We start from the raw sequence: 19,160 nt of genomic DNA, 5'->3' as shown, positions 1-19,160 counted from the left end.
TTCTTTGAGAATCTGGGGTCAAACTGACAGAGTTATGGACACCAGGCCTAACAGCTCTCACTCTCAACCTCACAAATACCCCAAGCCTCACCATGATTAATAAGAAAGTCTTCATTTTCAATGAGACTTAAAGAGAACACAAAACCCAGAGAAAATGAGAATGCAAAAGAGAAGAAAAAATAAGAGGAAAAACATAAAGGAGAAATAAAGATAAGAAGAAGCTTTCTAGAGAAACAAGGAAGAAGAACCAAATGAAAGACAAAAGGAAGAAAATGAAATAAAAATGAGTTAACAGGCAAAAAACGGGAGTTAGCATCCTCTTTCCTCTTTTAAAGTAGTGGCTCTGTTCTCATTGTCCTAGCTAATCCAGTCTGGAGTCACACATTCATGCCCATAACCTCCCACAGTTTATACTCAGTCCCCTTGTGCCATGTTAAGGAACCTGCCATCAGTTGCCTGAGTTATCCTGAATGAAAAGGACCATACAATTACAAACTGGCTGAGAATCCCAGGCAGTTAGGCTCTAAAAGCAACAACCCTCCATTTTCAAGACATTATTAAGTACAAGTTGCTGCACAAAGATAGAGGAGAACTAATGACCAATATAGACGATTACCTGCTCTGATGTTCAACTTTCAGAATGAGGGGCAGATATGAAAGCAAGTGTGTTGGAGCTCACTTCTGCCCTTTAACAGAGCCTTGGCTGCTACCTAATTACCGGGTCATCTTCTTGTATGGTCCAGTCCCTCTCCCCACATCTCTCAATATGCAGGGTAGAGGTTCACAAAGCACCCTTGAAAGATACTGACCTAGAAAAGCTTTGGCCTTTTGGGCCCAGGATACTTCAATTTCAAACATTTTTGATATAGGACAATCCCCCCCAAATTCACAAAATTACAACTTTATTTACATTCAGCCTTTTATAACAGTCACAGTCCATCAAGGCTATAATATCACACCAATTATATATAGGACCAAATAACACAAAAGCCAAAATAAATTTCTAAAAATCCCCAAAAGACAAAAGTCCAAACACCCGAATAATAGGTCAAGTCCCTAATAAACAAATGTTTACTCTTGAAAAGCAAGAAAAGATTATTCAAATAGAAGCTTGTTTGTTATCTGCTGGTTGACTTCTCCTGTAAATGAATCAATATTTATCTCAAAGAACAGAAGTCTTCAAACAATCCCAAGTCTACTTTTAAATTAGAGGATTAAAACACTCCTGTTATCCTGTATGGGTTAAAATCTGCTAAACCTACTTAGAATTTTAAGAGAGTCAAACAACCTGGGGGCATCTGGGTGGCTCAGTTGGTTAAGCATCCAACTTCGGCTCAGGTCACAACCTTGCAGCTCGTGGGTTTGAGCCCCTCATCGGGCTCTGTGCTGACAGCTCAGAGCCTGGAGCCTGTTGCAGATTCTGTGTCTCCCTCCCTCTCCCTCTGCCCCTCCCAGTTTATGCTCGGTCTCTCTCTCTCTCTCTCAAAAATAAACATTAAAAAAATTTTTGCTTTTAAATAAAAAGGAGTCATATAACCTCATATAGTTCCTAAAATCATATTTTAAGAATCAAAATATTTACATAATTTTCGAATGATTTAATAATTGCCAGAGGCTGAAAGAAATAGCAGGACCAGAGCAGTCAGTGATTCTAACACTAAGAGAGATAACATTAAGCCCAAAATTGAAGTGAAATGCTTATTTTTAAAAGAGCCAGAAGCTTTTATCTTGTGCTCAGTCGACAGTCACCAACTCTTACTGCAATTTTTAAAATTAAAAACAAAATAACTGCTTACCTGAACTCTCAGTTCATTAGAATGAAAACACCCTATTCCCAAAGTAAAGAGTAATCAACAAAACCGGTAAAAACCATTTGCAGAAAGATCAATGGAAACCCATCTCCAAGGGGAGAAAATGGACCACCATCAAACAAGCCAATGAGAAGGATATCCACCAGCACAGGGCAGTGTCTAGGAAAGCCAAGGGGATAAAGGCCAAGGAAGCAAGATCAGTCTGGGCCTGCAGACAAAGAAAAAGAGGTGGTGAAAAAGAGATGTCTAGAGAGCACAGAGAAGAAACCAGCACGATTCTGCATTTACATAATCATCTGGAATGATTTTGCATTCAAACTAAAAGAAAATAAGGAATATTTTGTACCTACACCATTCTTCCCTTCTGACAAACGATCACATTGAATATACAGCTGTAAGCATTTCACACAAACTGTTGATTACAATGTCAATACAATAAAACATGCTGCTAACTAATAAGAGGCAACCACCACAAAACTCCTAGCATGCTAAGATCCATGTTAAGAAGTGACACACTAAAAAGCTGTGGTGTTACAAGCCGACATTCCATTCTATCTCCTGTGATTGTGATTTTGGCTACATGTCTAAAAAGACCGTTCACATATTTCAAAGTACTGCAGCATTAATATATTAAGAATTACTAATTTCCAGAATTGTAATATAATGTAAATCTACAAATAAGAGCATACCCCAAAATAAAATGTAAGGCAAATTATCTGTCCCCAAAACTATGCTGTTTGTTTCACACATTTATGTATATAAGCCGCTATTTATATAACCCTGATTGCCCAATCACCAGGACATTATTGAAAGGATATCCATAAAATAATACAGGCATCAATTGATGAGAGGGCCAGGTTTCCTATCAGAGCCAAGGGATAAGAAAAAGACTACAGCAGCGTAAGAAAGAAAACGAAATAGACAAGAGTTAAGATTAAAATTGCTGAAAGTTGAAGGAAATTACATAGAGGACAGTGTGATATGAAAAACAAATATGCATCCATAAAGAGTTTTATTTTACGGGGCAATTTATTGCAAAACTTACAGAGCTCAGTTTTCTTGAGGGCAAAGTCAAATTTACAGTATTTGCCACCATGAATCTAATGGGTTAATGCTGGGAGTAACTTTTAAATAAGTAACTGCTGGAATGACCAAGTTCTTCTTCACATTAATCCACCTCTAACATAAATTTCTTTATCATTTATATTTCAGTGCTTTGGTTCCCTTCCTGGCAAAGGGCATGATTTTATAATCCTTAAGAAGGATGTGAAACATTTAGTTGCATTTTTAGAAAAGCCTTTGAAACTCAAGTGGTGGTTAGCAAAGAGCACTGCCACTTTAAAACAATAAAAAAGATTATGGAGCAAGTACATGATTACCATGTCTGCCCCTTACACAAGAATGAGAGCCCCTGTCTGGGAGGAGGAATAGGTAGCAATATGGAGACAGGAGGGAAAGCATTCATTCCTGGTCACACATTAAACTTACAAAGCTCTAAGAGATTAAAAAGAAAATTTGCATTATACATACATTTTGAAAATCAGAGTTCTAAGGTGACTTAGAAGAAAAAGCCCACAGACATTTCCAATTCACCCTCTCAAGACAAAAACGATATATATGAACTGACCACAAATACTCAGATTAAGCAGTACTGACCCCAGTAACTCTGAGGACCCCTTCCATTCCAGAGAACAAAAGATAGAGGGCTCCTGCTACCACAACTTTGTGAAGAGTGACTCCAAGTCGAGGCCTAAATAGAAGAAAGCAAAGACAAGAGTTGAATACCAACGCTACAAACTCCAAAATAAGCTAAGTAACAGCAACTCATGTTGATTAATACAGGCCAACAAGTTAGCAGAGATAAGCCAGACATACTTGATGTATCTGAGGAAAAAAAAAAAAAAGGAAGAACAGATAGTCTTAAACCAAGAAAGTGAATACCAGAACTTTAGATCTGGCCCTGGTTACTGCATTTAAAGTTTTAAAAAAAGTCATTTTTATTATAGAGAATTTTCAAACATTCAATAGTATAATGAACCCCTCTATATGTATCATCCAGTCCCAAAAACCACTAACCCATGGCCAATCCCGCTTCATACAAGCCTCATCCACCTCCCATCATCCCATATGATCTTTCAGCGTATTTTTTTTTAATCAATAAGGACTTTTTAAAAACATAACCACAATACCATCTTCAAATCTAAAAATTTTAACAATATAAGCAAATATCCTATTGTAACTCATTAGATAACCTGTACAGTTGTAAGCTCAGAATCCAACAAAATATAAAGTCTTCCAAACAGGTTCTTGAAGGAAGTCTTGAATCCATGACATTCAAAATGCCACCCAATCAGAATCTACATTTAAACAAGATCTCCACGTGATTCATTAGTGCACTGTAAGTTTGAGATGCACTGCTGTAAATCATGTCTACCTAAGCCTAAGTGATATTTGTGCTTGTATTTTTTTGTTATATGCTAGCAACGTTCTGTATGGGCAAGGATTTTTCTCCCTACTGTCATATCTTAGAAATCTACTTCCTGGAACATAGGAGGCACTCCAATATTTATTAAATGAATTAAGTAACTTTACAAATGAAACCCACCCTATTCCCCTTAACCCACTGAAAGCAAAACTCCTTTAAATGAATAAATTAAAAGAATTGAAACTCAAGTGTGCCTGGGTGGCTCAGTTGGTTAAGCGTCCGACTTCAGCTCAGGTCATGATCTCGAGGTTCCTGAGTTCGAGCCCCATGTCGGGCTCTGTGCTCACAGCTCAGAGCCTGGAGCCTGCTTCAGATTCTGTGTCTCTTTTTCTCTCTGCCCCTCCCCTGCCTATACTCTGTCTGTCTCTCAAAAACAAATAAACATTAAAAAGATTTTCTTTTATTAAAATTCATTTATTTAATCTCACTTAAAGCAAGACTACTTGAAATAACTGTCTATACCTGGCTAATTCCAACTCCTCTGCTTCTATTTTCTCTCTTGAATTCACTCCAATCAAGCTTTTATCCTAGCACTTCACCAAAACCGTCTTGTTAAAGGTCACTTACATCTCCCATGAAGTTAAACCCAGTGGACTGCTCAACCCTCTTGATACAATCACTCTCTCCTTGAAACAGTCTTCAGGTTTGCTTCTCACCACAATGGTCCTTCTCAACTTCCTCTGGTCTAATTCTATTTCATCTCACTGAATTCTAAAGAATTAAAATTGTTCAAGGTTCAATCCTTTGACCTCTTTTCTACATACACTCACTTCCTTGGTGATCACATCCCAGTCTCATGGCTTTACATAACATCTATATATTGATGACTCCCAAATTCATATCTCTACCCTACTCTCTCCCCTTTATTCCCTTTGGGCATCTAACACCTCCTAATATTCACTCTACTCCAAACTTATTCTATCTAAGGTCTTCCTGAACTCATAAATATCAATTCCACCATTCCTTGCTCAGACCGAAACAGCTGGCATCATCCATGATTCCTCTTCTCTTTCACATCACACATTTGATCCATCAGAAAATTCCATTGGCTCTACCTTCAAAATATACACAGAATCTGACCATATCTTAGGATCTCTTCTTCTAAGTGTACATATAGTTCCCTCACCACCTTGAGATCTCTGCTTAATTGTCACTAAGTGAAGCCTTCCTCGGCCACTGTATTTACAGCTGAAAGCTCCACTTCTTGCTTGGCACTCTCTAAATCCTCCCCCTGTTTTATTTGCTCCATAGCACTTATCACTGAAATAAATATTAAATATTTTACTCAGTTATTTTTATCTTTGTCCCCTCCCTCCACAAATGTAAACTCCAAGTCTTTTGTTTACTTGCTATATCCCCAGGGCCTAAAACACTATCTAGTATATAGAAGGCACGCAATAAAATTTTTTAAATAAAAAGTACATTATTTTCAGACTGTTTTTTCAGACTGAATGACATTCCCATGAAAAACTGTGATTTGCAAAAATATTTTGGAAGATTAGAAGTCACTGCAATTTCACTCTAAAAGTTTGATGTTTTAATTGTCATTCATTATATTGCAGATTTTCCTGCTAATGCTCCTTGAGTTCTAAGAAGTGAAATGAAACACTTTACATTTCCTGGCTTTTATAAATCTACAAAATTTCAGATAACTGTCTTACTGCGGTTCTTACATCAATTCTTTCAGAATTACAATGGGAACCTGAAATACTGATTCAACTTAATCAGCATTTTAATACATTCTTCCATATAAAAAGTTAATACTTACTTGACTATGCCATATCCGAGGCTGACTATGATGACCAGGGTTCGAGCCAGTGAGCGTTTAACTGCCGATAGCAGCTCTGCAAGGATCAGAGCGCCCTGAACTGTGAGAAAGAAGCAGGAAAGGGTGCTATAATCTAGGTTTGGAAAAAGGCGCGACTCTAGAACCAGAACATAGAGCTAGATCTCTAACAGTCGTCAGAATAAGCATTGGGATTATCCTGTTCAAACAGAATACCTCTCTTGCAATTTTTACAAGTACACAAGCTGATTTTACTTACCTTGCTCATGTGAACAGCAATCTGGGTGTGCTCAAATCACCTTCCCTCCCCAACCCTACTTCACTAAAACCTCAGGAGAACATCTCACTTACCTGACAGTTTAGAACACTTAGGAACTTTCCCCCATTTTTAAAAACTGAAGAACACACATTGAAAATATATAAACACATTGAATATATACAGTGAAAAGTACAAAATACACAGCTTTCAAATCATTTTCACATCTACTATTTTCACGCCCTTTCAAAGACAGGGGAAACTAGTAATCTTACGACAATAATCATTAAAACTTAAATGTCTGATGAGAAAGAACCAAAACTATCACAAAAAACTTCAGTACAAAACAATTTCTATCATTACCTGTTCACTTTAGTAAACCTACGCACCCTCCTATTTTCCTGATATTACTGTATTTTACCAGTTCTTGGATTTTAACATCTTTGAAATCAAAGTATGTCCTATAATCAATGGTATCTTACTATTAAATTGGCAGTAATTTCTTTTTCAGATGCACATAATAATGGTGCCTTAAAAATCAAGGCAATTGAGATTCAATGATGGTAATAATCTTACCCAAAATGGCCACTACTATTGTAACTTGTGTATTTCAGTACCATCACTCTTAAATCACTGAACCCATAAGTTATAAGGCTAAAAACAAGAGTCACAATCATGATTATGCTTAAGTTATTCTAATAATTAAGTAACTGAGAAGTCAAAACCATTAATGACTGCTGATCTGAGTTAAACTGTCACATGTCTTACCTGTCAATCATTCACAAACTGGTGAACATTTTTTGGTTACACACCTGATTCTCCTTTGTATCGAATATTCTGAAATTCTGCATAGAAGACAGCTTTCTCAAGCATTCCCAAGAAGATGACAGCACCAATCCAAAACTGAATTCTCAGGAGATCTCTCCAATAGCAGGCAGACCATGCCAGCCACAGAACACCAAACAGGACATATACGATGCACATCACCATGAAAAACTGTCATCCAAATGGGTAAGAAATAAAAGGGAAAATTAGGGCCAAGAGCCAATCTGGAATCAATACGCAGTCTTAAACTATTAAAAAAAAAAAAAAAAAAAAAATTCTACCCTCTACTTTAAGAATTTATCTCGTTGGAGTCCCATATTAACGTAAAAAAATGATCTCCTCTTGGATATTGAGAGACTACCTAAGGACCTATGAATAAGAGTAACCGCTCTTCTGCATTACAAATGCATTTTCAGCTCACTATGTAAAATTACACAAATGAAGATAACACTAAAGAGGAAAAAAATATGGCAGGGTTATGATACATCTGAAGGCAATGAAACATAACAAAGTGGGAAAATTATGAAAGGGAAAAGAAGAAAACCATGAACAAAGGAAATCTGAAAATAGAGTAAGGATATTCCCATAGACACAGACACACATGAGGCAGTGTCATCATTTAGTTACTTTAAATGGGATCAGAAACTATAGGGCTGTAAGAAGTGCCCTGCTTTGGATTCTAGAGAGAATGTGAGATGTGAAATTATCTGTGAGGTACTTTCCAATTCTGAAATTCCACAAGTCATCAATCTTCTCATTCTACAGATGAGAAGACAAGGCACAGAGGAATTCACGGACACTCTGAATGTCACAATCCAGTAAGAAGTACAGAACTACAAGCAGTATTTTCTGAACTGTTCAGGAAAAATTCTTTAAAGAATATTGCCACAAAACATGGACAATCTTTCAGGTTAACTCATGTAATGTTAAGGTTAAAGAATGTAAGTTCACTTACAATCATCAATGGATATTCTTCAAGCGTGAGATATTCATACGGACCCTTCACTTCAACAGTCACTGCCAAAACACAGTCCTCAGAATTAATGTAAAGGATGCAGAAATTAAACAAAAACGTTGTGCAATATTTGATTGATGAAATTAATGAAAATCTCATTGGGTTATTTACTTTTAATCGTTTCAATTCTGGTGAATATTATTTATAGAGCACTCTGAAATTCACGAAGTTTTATATTCTCAAGGTTCATGCCGTGTACCACACAAACGTCCACTCTCTGCTCCAGTCAGTATCCTAAGTGGAAAAGCCCTCTGTTCCCATATACATATCCTTTAAAGACTAGAATGAATGTATTTCCTCCACAAAGCCTTCTGTGAGCTGCCCACTGGAACTATAACCCATCTCCTCTAAATTCTAAACACCTTTCATATATACTTTTTCTTATAACACATCACTAATGTGCTTTGAAAAGTACAGGACTTCATTCCTTCATTCTGCTGTCCTCTTTGTCCTCTATCTATCTTTATCTAGATTTTCCTATTACTTTATTTTTTTTACCTATTTCAATTTTATGTGACTTTGCGACATTAATGTATCATTTTCAGAAGGTACGCAATAAGTGTTTAATGATAGTAACAAGAATTTAAAGACAGATTTGCCTTACTGAAGCAAAACTATGACTATTTTTTTTACTATGATTATTTTAAAATTATAATTGATAAAACTATTTGGATAAATTTTAGGTATAATTAATAAAGAAAAACTGATTTATATGAGAAGTGATATCTATATCCAGAGACAGACTAATAACTGTCTAGTCAATGAAAATTTCCTAATTTTTATCAAGCAAAAAGGACATACCATTGTTAAAAGTAAACCTGGTCCCCCTCACCAAAAAAAGTAAACTAGGTCCAACACTCATATAAATGAGCATCCCACAATAGCAATAATGAAAGTTTTAAAAAAAATTTTAACATTTATTCATTTTTGAGAGGCAGAGAGAGACAGAGTGTCAGTGGGGGAGAGGTAGAGAGAGGGGGAAACACAGAGTATGAAGCAGGCTCCAGGCTCTGAGCTGTCAGCACAGAGCCCGATGCGGGGCTCGAACTCACAGACCACAAGATCATGACCTGAGCTAAAGTCAGACGTCTAACTGCCTGAGCCACCCAGGCTCATAAATCATAAAAATTTTAAGCAGACTGGTTATTAAATCTATACCTTCTTAACTTAATAAAAGAGCAAATAAAATAATTATTTATTATTTATTACACCCTTTGTTTACTCCATGCTAGGGGTCAGCAAAGTACAGCATATGAGCCAAATGTGGTTATCCACTTTTTATAAATAAAAGTTTTATTGGAAAACAGCCACATCCACTTACTTACATATTATCTAAGGTTGCATTTATACAACAATGGCAGAGTTGGGTAGCTGTAGTAGAGAGAACATTTACTCTTTGGCCCTTTAAGAAAATTTGGCTACCCCTTGCTCTATGCCACAACATAAAATAACATTTATTGAGCACTTACTATGTGACACACACTACAGAAAACAGGAGATAGAAAGATACATAAGATGTTTTCTGCTAGAAGGGACAGTAGGAAAGCAATATAGAGAACTATCCCTCTGAGCCAGTCCTTAAAGGATGAATGTGTATTTCCCAGGACAAAGTAAAAGGCCATCTGGGACGAGGAAAAAACATGAACAAGGACAGGTGTGAAAATGCATGATATATATTTAAAGAACACGTAGTCTGAGGCTGCACATAGTACCATATAGTAGCATTTTGAAAAGAAAGCAGCAAAAGGTGAACTGGGACAAGCTGCAGAGTTTTATAAGCCTTCCTGCAGAATGTAAACATTTGACAGGCAATGGGGAAACATCAAGGATTTACTGAAGGGAAAAAAGATGGTAACACGGTTTTCGAAAATTCTAGGAATTTCACACGGTGTAGTTAAGTCCATGCTTCAATGTATCTTCCTCCTAGCTCCAAACAATAGATGAATAAAACAAAATGAGGACATAAGCTCGAAAACAAGATAAATACCTCCAAATATCAAAACTGAACAAAAACTTAGAACAGTATATAAGGCTGAAGCTATGGTCATGTTTGACTCTGGGCCCAAAAAGCAAGCTACGGCAGTTGGGCTCGAACTTGGGAACAGCGAGATCATGACCTGAGCCGAAGTTGGACACTCAACCAGCTGAGCCACCCAGGCGCCCCTCCATTCTTTTCAAAGAAAGAAGGCTGAAAGTAAATGCTGGCAACTGCTGCCTTAGACTATAACTTACTAGAAAGCTGTGGGCCTAGAAATACAGGAAGATACACATATGTCTTAGGCCCAGAAACTGTGCCAGGCCAGCTGCTGGCTTACCTAGATGCTATACCCCATATAACTATGGAGCATAAGAGCCACCTCTGGATTGGGAATTAAAAGCATTCAACCCAAGAATCTATAAAAAACTAAAATTTTAAATTAAGTCAAACAAAAGAAATAATGAAATAGCAAATACCAATAGTTTGTTGGTTTGTTGTATAGTAAAATACAATTCTACAAAGATTTAAAAAGTTAAAAAAGGAGACACAAAGACAATAATAAGAGTGAAAAGAGAGGGTGCCTAGGTGGCTCAGGTGGCTGAGCATCTGACTGTTGGTTTTGGCTCAGGTCATGATCTCATGGTTCATGAGTTTGAGCCCTGCATCAGGCTCTGCTGACAGTACAGAGCATGCTTGACACTCTTTCTCTCTCCCTCTCTCTGCCACTCCCCACTTGCACACTCTTTCTCTATCAAAATAAATAAAAACTTAAAAAAAAAAAAGAATGAAAAAAGCTACAGATACTTATTTTTTTGCAAAGAAATACTATTAATAACTTCATGCCAATACAGTTGAAAACTTGAAAGATATGGACAATTTCTCAAAAACGACACTGATTCAAGAAAAAATAGAATCACTAAAAAAACAACATATTATTAAAGAAAATTAATCAGTTGTTTAAAATCTCTATGTAGGAAGGGAAAAAAAGAACATTCAGCCAAAACACTATCATAAGTTAAGCTCTACAAAACATTCAATAACTGAATAATCCTACCCTTACAAAAACTACTCCATAGAATTTAATACAGGGGACATTCTCCAACTCATTGTATTAGACTAGCATAACCTCGATGCTAAAACCCATAGATGACAGTATGAGAAAACAAAATTATAGGGGCACCTGGATGGCTCAGTCGAGTAAGCGTCCGACTTCAGCCTGGGTCATGATCTCACGGTTTGTGAGTTTGAGCCCTGCATCGGGCCCTGTGCTCTCCATGCAAAGCCTGCTTCAGAGCCTCTCTCCCTTTCTCTCTCTGCCCTTCTCCTGCTCACTCTCTCAAAAATAAATAAAACATTTTAATAAAAAAAATGTCATAAAAAAAAAGAAAAAAGAAAAGGAAATTATAGGCCAATCCTACTATGAACATAGACCAAAAATTACAAATAAAATTCTGGAAAACAGAAGCCAGCTGTGTGTGTGTGTGTGTGTGTGTGTGTGTGTGTGTGTGTAGACCAAATATCGGCATCTCAGAAATTAAAGAATGCTTTAACATTAGAAAATCAATTAATATAATGTATTACATTAAGAGATTAAGTGGGGAAATCTACATGATCAGTTAAATCAACACAATCAAAACAGCTGATAAAGCTGACCATTCTTCATACTAAAAAAAAAGGGCAGAAAAAAATACACTTAGTAAACGAGGAAAAGAAACATCCTTAACCAAACACAGAATATTTTGAAAAGTGTACAATAAGCGTAATTGTGAAATGTGCTAATATTGCCATTAAAGTCAAGAGCAAGAGAAGTATGGTCATTATCACTGTTCCTATTCAATATTCTACTTGAGAAAGGAGGGGTGGAAAGAAAACTATAAAGAAGGAAGAAGCAAAAAAAAAAAAAAAAAAAAAAGAAGAAGAAAAAGAACTACAGAAAATAAGACCGGTTAGTAAATGACCACAAAATTCCAAGTAAGGAATGGTGACCCATGAACTGGGTTAGTAAGATTAGAAAAAACACTAAGTAAAACTGAGACATTAAAAAATTACCAAACTCAATTAATTCAAAAATTTCCAAGTTTTGAGTTGGTAATCAAGTTTTGCCCAGTGTATTTTCAGGATACTGAAAAGATAACACCAATTAAAAAATCTAAAACTAGGAAGATCAAATGAAGGAAAATGAAGAAAGTACAAGCGAAGTACCTAAGACTGTCTGATACACAACAAACATTCTTAATTATTCCCTCCCTTAAAGAAATTTTACACTACCCATTACACATGACACAACTAGATAATATGAATGGTAAAGAGGAACAAAATGTACTTACTGGTAAAAAGACTATTAAGTGAAGTTTCTTTTGAGGATTCCTTTGAGGATGAAATGCCAACATGTACAATAAAAATGTATGGTGCATCTTGCCAAGTTTTCAGTGGATCGTGCATTGCCTGGAGAGAGAAAAAAAAAAAAAAAAGGACATCATATCTACAAGTATTAAAACCTAAAAACACATGTTAATATGAAAATCTTGTTCCAGAATGTGCCCAGGAATATGGCTGAGTTCTTCATTTCCATTCATTAAAATAGTGGTAGGCACAATAAAACAAACAGGTTTATAGTACATACAATAAAGTAAGTTAGACTATAAGTTACTAAAAGACAGGACATGTTATAGCTTTATGCACAAAAATCACATACTTAACACTTATTTACAAGGAAAACCTCAGCTAAAAATCACTACATTGAATCTGTTTAATTAAGCCATGCTAGAATACTTGGTTATGTTTCATACGGATTAACTAAAAAGATTTAAATCATCTCAAAACAAAACAAAAACACCCATGATGCTGACAGTGAATTACATTATAAACACTAATTCCTGAATAAATTCTCTTTGTTCAATGTTCTTCTCAAGACTACCAGAATTTCTTAGAAGCATTCACATCTTTATCAAAAATTTAATCATGGCTGGTCTACGTGGAAAGAAAAAGTCACTGTTCCTCAAAGTAAAGGAAGTGGAGGTAAGTGCCTCCATGTTTACAAAATTGGTTACTTGGAAAGAATCTGCTCCAAGGCCAGTGAATTTATACATAGGCTGAGCAAAAAGCCTTCGAGGTTTTGTTGCCACACTTGCTAGGTGGGACAATGGACCTTCACAAACACAAGACTAAAACACAAAGATAAAGGAGATGAACACAGAAAATTGTTGGCTTCTTCTTTGTGTGTAAAAGGAGGTACTGCTACTTAGACTTGCAATTTATTACCTGTGGTCTTAAAAAAAACTTTTGTCCAGACACCACTGAGTAAGCTTCATTGATCTATGAAAACCCTCAAACTGGTTAACAGATTTTGCGTATTTATGTGTTTTCCTGTAGAACCACAGGTTTTCTCAAATGCTCAAATTATCCTACAACCCAAGAGAAAGCTAAAACGAGAGTTCAAAAATTACATTCCATGATACAAACCCAAAGTGTCAAAGTAGATTAAATGATTCCATAGCTATACATTTCCTAGGTTATCTCAGTAACTTAAGAACATAAATGCCATGCTGAATCATTCATTGGTTTATCTCTGCCTGAAGGACTCTTTACGACAAAATTCAGGAGCAATTTATGAGAAAAACTGAGAGCTTCAAAGTTACAGGTACATCATGTACTATTTATCCATATTGACTGAACCTTTCCTGAACTTACTTATTCAATAACCAATAAAACTAGGCATAACAAGTTGCTCTGGTATTAATTTTATATATCTTAAAACTACCTCTTACAAATTTTAAAAGGGACTAATTAATTCTCATATTCTAGTATTTTATAAAGTTTCCGTTTAATTCTGGAATATAGATATTTTGACCCTGTAAAAATAACATTCAGATGCCAGGCACTCTGTCATGTTTAATATTTATCACAGTCTTTAATCTTCACAATAACCCCATCAGATGGGTACCAATATTAGCTCCTTCAAAGATGTCCTTTAATAGGTGAATGGATAAAATAAACTGTGGTACATTCAGGTAATGGAATATTATTTAGCACTAAAAAGAAATGGACTATCAAGCCATGAGAAAACATGAAGAAACCTTACATTCATAATACTAAGTGAAAGAAGCCGATCTGAAAAGGCTATATACATTATACAATGCCAACTATATGACATTCTGAAAACTGCAAAACTATGGAGACAATTAAAAAAATTTTAAAAAGTAAAAACATAAAAATAAATCCGTGATTGCCAGGTGCTTGAGGGGAGGCAGATGACTAGGTAGAAGGAGTATTGAGGGTTTTTAGGGCAATGAAACAATTCTGGTATATTATAATGGGGGATATCTGTCATTTTACATTTGTTAAAAACCAAACACTTTACAACACAAAGAACTAAAGCAGCTAATGTAACTATGGACTTTGGCTGGTAACAATGTGTCCACATTGGTTCATCAATTGTAACAAATGTGCCACAATGGTGCAGGAAGGCCATGGTGGGGAAGTTTGAGTGTGCATTTGTAGAGGCGGTATGTGGGAATCCTGCTTTTTGCTCAATTTAAGGAAAAAAACCTTTCTTAATATTTATTACTTTTGAGAAAGAGAGACAGAGCGTGAGCAGGGGAGGGGCCGAGAGAGACGGAGACACAGAATCTGAAACAGGCTCCAGGCTCTAAGCCGTCAGCAAATGATGTCTAGCTATATTTTTGTGCACATTTATGTTTTCTTAGCCTAAATTCCTAGAGGTGGAGTTGCTAGGTCCAAATGTATGCACATTTTATAAGTACTTTTCTTGTGCTTGTCTAAGTGCTCTGGAGAAAAATTGTAGCAATTTATGGTCCCAAGAAAATAAGATTGAGCTTCCCTCTTTCCTCATACTGACTGTTATAATTTCAAATAGATTTTATATAGTTTGTCAAGTTAAATTGTTATAAATTGTATTTTTAAAAAATTGTTGTAAGTGAATATTTATTTATATGCATACAGGACATGTAATTGTGCATTTTCAGTGGTCTTCTGTGCATAGCATTCTTTTTAATTCTTCTCAAGGCTTGAGCTCTGTTCCTAGTGATTAAAGCTGGCTGAAAGATGACCCTGTTGAATATCAAAGTAGTATTTGCAGGCATTTAGTCAGAGTATAGTCAAAAGAAGTTAAAAAACTATCTTTCGTCATTCTTCCTGAAAATTTGCCTAAGAGGAGAATAGTTTAATAATTCTATTTTTAAAGGGTTCTCACAAGTTTAGCACCTCTATCCCCTTTTATTAAAGCTCTGATAAGACATTTTTTAGACAAAGGGGCTTCTCCCTGCTGCCCCTACTCCCTAAAAACAGATTTAATGCTTTTATTAACTCAATTTTATGGTTCGATTCAAGCAATAATGTGATATATTTGCCATTATAATGTTTTTTAAATTAATAGATTTTTTTAGAGCAGCTTTAGCTTTATAAAAACATTGAGCAGGGGCTCCTGGGTGGATCAGTAGGTTAAGTGTCCAACTTCGGCTCAGGTAATGATCTAGCAGTCTATGAGTTTGAGCCCCTCGTCCAGCCCTGTGCTGACAGCTCAGGGCCTAGAGTCTGCTTCAGATTCTGTGTCACCCTCTCTCTTGGCCCCTCCCCTGATCGCACTCAGTCTCTCTCTCTCAAAAATAAATAAACATTAAAAAAAATTTTTTTAAGAAAAGCAAGCTTGTGGTGTTTTTGTTCATCCTCATCCCATGTCCCTCTTACAAGCTCCCTGAAACCAAAGTTCCCACAGCAGTAACAGCTGTGGAAAAACAGCAGTTTGGCAGCCATTGGAAAAAACAGGAAAAGTTTGGAGATGCCCTAAAACCCAGGGCAGAACTGTCTGGCACTTATCTGTTATGCCCAGGGCTTATTTTTTATGACCTGATTCAACCTCATTCAGTGGAAAGGACCCTAAACTCAGGGTACTGTCAAAGACTCTCAGCAGCAACTGTGAAAGATCATGGCTGCCCCAGGCAATGTTAGGAGGTGGGGCTACAGAGAGGCTGACTAAAAACTTAAAAGGAAAAATGGGGGGGGGGGGGGGGCCTGGGTAGTTCAGTCAGTTTAGTGTCCAACTCTTGGCTTCAGCTCAGGTCATGATCTCCTGGTTCATAAGTTTGAGCTCCAGGGCTCCACACTTATAGTGCAGAGCCTGCTTGGGATTCTCTCTCTCCCTCTCTCTTTGCTGTTCCCCTGCCCACGCACTCTCTCAATATAAATAAATAAACTTAAAAAAAAAAGTTCCTTCTTATTTACAAGTAACATTTATGGGGTGATAATTACAAAAACAAGACTGACTGTAACAAATATGGAAAATACAGGAAACACAGAAGAAAATAAAAGTCACTCATAATATTATCCACAACCATTATTAACATTTTAGTGCTTAAGGTTTATTTATCTATTTATTTTTAGTAACCTCTACACCCAAAGTGGGATACAAACTCATGACCCTAAGATCAAGAATCGCATGCTCTCGGGGCGCCTGGGTGGCTCAGTCGGTTGAGGGTCTGACTTCGACTCAGGTCATGATCTCACACTCATGGGTTTGAGCCCCGTGTCGGGCTCTGTGATGACAGCTCAGAGCCTGGGGTCTTGCTTCGGATTCTGTGTCTGCATCTCTCTCTGACCCTCCCCAACTGGCATTCTGTCTCTCTCTCTCTCAAAATAAATAAACATAATAAAAAAATTTTTTTTTTTAAAGAATCACACGCTCTACCAATGGAGCTACCCAGGTTCCCTAACATTTTGGTGTTTAAACCTCCATTTTTAGGTTTCCTTTTTAAATAGTAGGATACTGGGGTGCCTGGGTGGCTCAGTGGGTTGAGCGTCCGACTTTGGCTCAGGTCATGATCTCGCGGTCTGTAAGTTCAAGCTCCACGTTGGGCTCTGTGCAGACAGCTCAAAGCCTGGAGCCTGTTTCAGATTCTGCGTCTCCCTCTCTCTCTGCCCCTCCCCCACTCATGCTCTGTCTGTCTGTCTCAGAAATAAATAAACATTAAATAGTAGGATACCAAGATAATTCAACACAAATATAAGAAAATTGAAATATGTGTCAATGCCCCCAATTTCCTACTACACTTACAGTTTTGTCTCCAGTAAGAGTAAGGTTTGTTCCATTCTCCTTAGCCTAAATATTAAAAAAAGAAAGTTAATTTAGAATTTTTACTTTATGCTTAGAAATACATAACAATGACAACAATTACCTCTTGTTTTTCTCCTAAGAGAGGCAATCGATGTACAAAATCCCCAGAAAAGCTCTATGAAAAAAACATAACATTAAAATTAATGTTTAATAGTAAAAAAAAAAAAAAAAAGTTCAAAACCTACAAAAACGTGGTTGAAGCAAAATACACTGTAACACTAAATAATATGGCACTGACAAACAGAAGATTTCCAATTAACCACAAACAAGTGAGAACTAAAAACTACTATCAAACTAAACGGGCCACTCAATTTCTCTGTTAAGAATTAAAAATATTTATGAATTAAAAAAACGTTAAAACAGAAAACATATGCTTAGGATAGAGAGATCTTACGGTTCCCTCTCTTGCCTCATATGAGAAAAATATGGCTCAGAGCTATCAAGCTTTAGATACAGAAATGGAATTTCAACTTGGAATTTTTTTTTACTGTTTATTTTTATTTTTGAGAGTGAGTGAGAGAGAGAGAGTGAGAGAGAGTGTGTGAGTGGAGGAGGGGCAGAGTGAGAGGGAGGCAGAATCTGAAGCAGGGTCCAGGCCCTGAGCTGTCAGCACTGAGCCCAATGCGGGGCTTGAACCCACAAACCCTGAGATCATGACCTGAGCTGAAGTCAGACGCTTAACTAAGCCACCCAGGCGCCCCTCAACTTAGGATTTCTAACTCCTGGGTCTACTGCTCCTTCCACCACAACACTCTCCATGCCTATAAAAAAACCACACTAATGTTTTCTTACCAGGTATCAGCAGATGAAGCATTCTCCTTCCTGAGTAATTAGAGCATGTATTCCAACTCTGTTACATTAGACTGAAGAAGGAGAGGTAACCTTACCAATAGGGATAATATGCTAAGACCCTGGAAAGATTATAGCAGATCTAAAAGCAGTGAACCTACGGCAACAGTATACAGCAGGTAGCTTTCCATGATCAAATCTAAGAAAGGCCAACCAATCCTCCCAAGCTAGGGGATAAACCTATAAAAACTAAATGAAAGCCCCCTAACTAACATCACATTTTTTCCAGCTTTCTTATTCTATCATTTTAAAGATATCTTCTTTCTCCTCCAAATCCATAAAATCTAAGCTATGACAAGAACTCAATTATCAACTGTTATAGTTCAATTATCAATTTTATTTTATTTGCTTATCAATTACTAGTTATTAAAGTCTCATCAACAAACTTTATTTCTAGTAACTGGACAGAAAACCTAGCGTTCCATGAATGCTTTGCCTCTTCAAGGCAATTTGCTAAATATTCTGAAGCAGTATTCAAATGCAATAAGAACAAAGAAAAGGCTACAGTTAATAATAACTATTTTCGACACCTATAAAACATGTAATTTTTCTATCAAAAAACTGGCATCATATTCTATTTCTAAGAAAAAAGACTTTAGAATCAAAATTCCACTTACGTGATTACATATATGTAAGCATTAAAAATACATATTATTCACCTCTTCCCCTTTACTCAAAAAAAGTTGAGTTCAGGCCTGTAACAATAAAATCTAGAAACAATGGTATTTCTGGGAATGTATCAATTAAATGAGATCACAAAAGAACTGAAAAACTGGAAGTTTCAAATGTCTACCAGTGGATGAATGGATAAAGAAAATGTGGTATACATGTACAATGAACTATTATTCAGCCTTAAAAAGGAATTAAGTGGATACATGCTATATGGAGGAAGTTTGAAAACATCCTGCTAAGGGAAAGAGGACAAATATTGTATGATTCCACTTCTGTGAAGTATCTAGAATAGTGAAACTCATGGAAAAAAGCAGAGTAGTTGTTACCAGCGATGTGAGGGGAGGGGGTGTTATT

At 36.5% G+C, this 19,160-nt stretch overlaps 1 protein-coding gene across 3 annotated transcripts in view; it reads right to left on the bottom strand.

Annotated features, from left to right (window-relative positions):
* TMEM87A (transmembrane protein 87A) overlaps positions 1 to 19,160 on the bottom strand; it is a 40,051-nt gene that overhangs the window by 12,485 nt on the left and 8,406 nt on the right. The window contains exons 5-12 of one of the 3 annotated variants that reach the window (XM_007081701.3): positions 17,347 to 17,400; positions 17,226 to 17,270; positions 12,484 to 12,601; positions 8,119 to 8,180; positions 7,151 to 7,334; positions 6,065 to 6,164; positions 3,468 to 3,561; positions 2,630 to 2,701 (exon numbers count right to left, since the gene is read on the bottom strand). In XM_007081701.3, coding sequence (XP_007081763.1) covers positions 2,630 to 2,701; positions 3,468 to 3,561; positions 6,065 to 6,164; positions 7,151 to 7,334; positions 8,119 to 8,180; positions 12,484 to 12,601; positions 17,226 to 17,270; positions 17,347 to 17,400 — 729 coding nt within the window. Of the gene's footprint in view, positions 1 to 1,950; positions 2,020 to 2,629; positions 2,702 to 3,467; positions 3,562 to 6,064; positions 6,165 to 7,150; positions 7,335 to 8,118; positions 8,181 to 9,440; positions 10,102 to 12,483; positions 12,602 to 17,225; positions 17,271 to 17,346; positions 17,401 to 19,160 lie in introns of those variants that run through there. The other 2 variants (XM_007081702.3, XM_042989081.1) reach the window with 2 other exon arrangements.

This window comes from Panthera tigris, chromosome B3, assembly GCF_018350195.1.
Source record: "Panthera tigris isolate Pti1 chromosome B3, P.tigris_Pti1_mat1.1, whole genome shotgun sequence".
In the NCBI taxonomy this organism is placed as follows: Eukaryota; Metazoa; Chordata; class Mammalia; order Carnivora; family Felidae; genus Panthera; species Panthera tigris.
This window is presented reverse-complemented; position numbering and strand designations above follow the sequence as displayed.